The sequence below is a fragment of the Bison bison genome, unplaced genomic scaffold (genome assembly GCF_000754665.1).
Source record: "Bison bison bison isolate TAMUID 2011002044 unplaced genomic scaffold, Bison_UMD1.0 scf7180017864092, whole genome shotgun sequence".
Taxonomy (NCBI): Eukaryota; Metazoa; Chordata; class Mammalia; order Artiodactyla; family Bovidae; genus Bison; species Bison bison.
Genome location: NW_011494664.1, coordinates 532,589 through 535,678, shown reverse-complemented (window position 1 = coordinate 535,678; position 3,090 = coordinate 532,589). Strand labels below are relative to the sequence as shown.

Here is a 3,090-nt window from a genome sequence, read left to right as displayed (position 1 = left end):
CTAGGCTTCCCTGGTGGCTCAGTGGTAAAGAATCCGCCTGCCAGTGCAGGGGGTGAGGGTTCAGTCCCTGGGTCGGGAAGATCCCCTGGAGGAGGAAATGGCAACCCACTCCAGTATTCCTGCCTGGAGAATCCATGGACAGAGGAACCTGGGTTGCTACCTCCCATGGGCTCACTTGGACACGACTTAGCGACTAAACCATCCCCACCACGTATAAAATTTGCTGTCTTAACCATTTGTAGCTGTACAGTTCAGTAGTGTTAAGTATATTTACATTGCTGTGCAACAGATCTCCAGAATTTTTTTCATCTCACAAAACTCTGTACCCATTGAAACAAGTCCTCCACTCTCCCCACCCCCCAGGCCCTGGCAATCACCGTCCTACTTCATGCCGTTAGGACTTTGACTACTCTTAAGGACCCCCTACAAGTGGAATCCTGATTGTCCTTTTAAGACTAGAAGCCTAAAGTAAAGCCATTACCCCCGCCAGTTGAATGTAATGCCTGTCTAATTAAAGCTGGACCATACATAAGCACCATAAGGGTAATAAGCTGATGTTCAAAACACTTGCGCCTCCCTATTTAAGAGTGACAGTTGAAATAGCATCTTAGATATTGTCCCGTCCTGTAAAAAAATCTCTCTACAGGCAGTGTGGCTCTCTTTCCCCCCCAAAACTGGCCCTCTGCTGACCCACTCATCTCGCCCTGGCAGAGCTCACTCAACGAGAAGAGGAAGGTCCTGTCTGCTCAGCACGAGGACGCCCGGGAGCTCAAGGAGAACGTGGATCGGAGGGAGCGCGTGGTGCTGGACATCCTGGCCAATTACCTCTCCGAAGAGCAGCTCCAAGATTACCGGCATTTCGTGAAAATGAAGTCGACACTCCTCATCGAGCAGCGAGAGCTGGATGACAAGATCAAGCTGGGCCAGGAGCAGGTCAAGTGCCTGCTAGAGAGCCTTCCCTCGGACTTCGTGCCCAAGGCGGGGGCCCTGGCTCTGCCCCCAGGCCTCGCCGGCGATGTGACTCCCGTGGGGGGCTGGACTGGCAGTGGTGTTTTCCCAGCGGTGACCTCCCCACTTTAACCTCTTCTCCAGTACCCACCCAAAAGACTACCCCTTCTCTCAACACTATTTAATCTGAAAAATGTTTCAGTACAAGCCACCCATTAAGCTCTGTGGGTTATTGGGGGTTTTTTTCTGGATAAAAGGAAAAAATTCCATCCAGGAAAAAGCCTGTCCTTCTTCTTGCCCTTCATGATTGATCTCCCGAGAGCTTGCATGCCACTGGGAGGTGACCCCCTTTCTATTGTTACTTTGTAGTAGAAAGAAAATTAATGAAACTGTGAGAACTGATCGGAGGGTGTCTGATTGATCGCTTAGTTTTCACAGGCCGAGGCAACACGGATCCGTGGGTGTCACCCTCAGGACCGCATCCACAGTGGCCTTCCCTGCCTGTGGGCAGTGCTTCCTGACGACAAGTACGGCGTACTTATCAGTGAAGGGCCTGCGACATAACGCCTTACAGAGAAACACACACACGGGATAAAATTGTCCAACCTTGAACACTGTTATTTATATTTTTAAAAATGAAAAAGATCATTGTGTGCTAACCACTTACTTGATTCTGTTCTGTGGTGGATGTAGACAGTTATGTTTGAGCTTTGTATTTTGTGAGAACCTTAATGAAACCAAGAATTCCAAAGACAGTCACCTTGAGTATGGAGACTTTTTTTCTTACCTGACATGTGAGTTGAGCTTCAGCGCTTGTTTTAAACTGAGTATGGAAAAGTCCCAGCCGCCACTGCTGGCAGCTCACCACTTTACCCCTGCAACAAGCGGAACACCACACTCCTTCCCAGGAAGGCTTTGTGCACCACGGTCATCACAGCCTTCCCTAGTGCTGCTGGTCTTTATCCCTGGGGCAGAGACAAAGCTAAAGTCCACTGATGAGGCCAACACTCCAACCTGTTGACAAGGAAACTGGAACTCAAGTCAATTCAAAACTGAGTTTCTGCTGTCCCGCTATGAGATTTGAGCTAAATCCAGCTTATTTAGTGAGATGCAGTAGCAGGCTGTTTTAACCATGCTTTTCACAAAAGTTTCTTCTCCTGAAATGTCAAACTCATCAACCACACTTATGAAAAATCCCCTCCCTAAACTCTGGAGATGGATTTTGCACTATTCTGCTTCAATAGCAACATCTGAGAGGACCCTCGTGAGCCCAAGCTGTAAGCCTGTTAAGATAGACTGAAGGATGGACGGGGGTGATGGGCCAGGGACCCGGCTGTGTCGTCAGCTGCTGGAGATGGCAACAGCCTGATGCACGCAGCAGGTGGTACATCCCTAGCTGTGCTTTCAAGTTGAATCCTCAGCTGGGGGCCACCTGTGCTGATCTGGGCTACAAGTACGATAGCAGCCAGTCCTAGAGAACTGGGAGAGTAAAATTCATAGAATATCTTGGTACAGTTTAATTAATGAAAAATTTCTGGTTAAGCACTTCAAAAATGTAGTTTTGGTCCCTGACACAGATGTATTTTGATGAACTTAGAATCAATAGGCCACCCACAGACTTCTTGTGAACCATCGCAAAACCACTGCTACATTCTTTGGGGGTTTTACACTGTCAAACTGCATTACAAGACTGTACCTTGCTTTCCCAGGAATGTTTTCAAAAGCTTCTCTCGCATCTCAAGGCTCCAGACTCCCAGGAAATTAGTAGAGCCGGGGACAGCATGCAACAGCCATACTGTGTGGTCATTTTGAAGTAAAAAACAGTGCCTCTTACTGACCTTTCATCAGAATTAGGCCAACACAGGAGCCTGAGAGCAACTCCAGCTGGTAGTTAACCAATCGGGGTGTCTCGGTGACACTTGGTGATGTCTTGAGGTCAAAGCAGATTAAAGGTAACCAGCAAGTATCTCCAGCAGCTATTAGTGAAATTCCCCAGGGGATTCGGGGTTGGGGTTCCCAATTCCCATCACTTTTAAATTCCCAATTTCATTATTTATTATTTTTGGTTGTGCTAAGTCTTCACTGCTGGTGCAGGCTTTTCTCTAGTCGCAGCAATCTGCAGCATCCAGGCTTCTCACAGCG

The 3,090-nt window shown here is 48.1% G+C and overlaps 1 protein-coding gene across 1 annotated transcript in view; it reads left to right on the top strand.

The window, feature by feature from the left end:
• SHROOM3 (shroom family member 3) overlaps positions 1-1,706 on the top strand; it is a 331,740-nt gene extending 330,034 nt beyond the window's left edge. Inside the window, exon 13 of the mRNA XM_010838194.1 lies at positions 712-1,706. Coding sequence (XP_010836496.1) covers positions 712-1,080 — 369 coding nt within the window. The 3' untranslated portion in view covers positions 1,081-1,706. The remainder of the gene's footprint in view (positions 1-711) is intronic.
• The last annotated feature ends 1,384 nt before the right edge of the window (positions 1,707-3,090 follow it).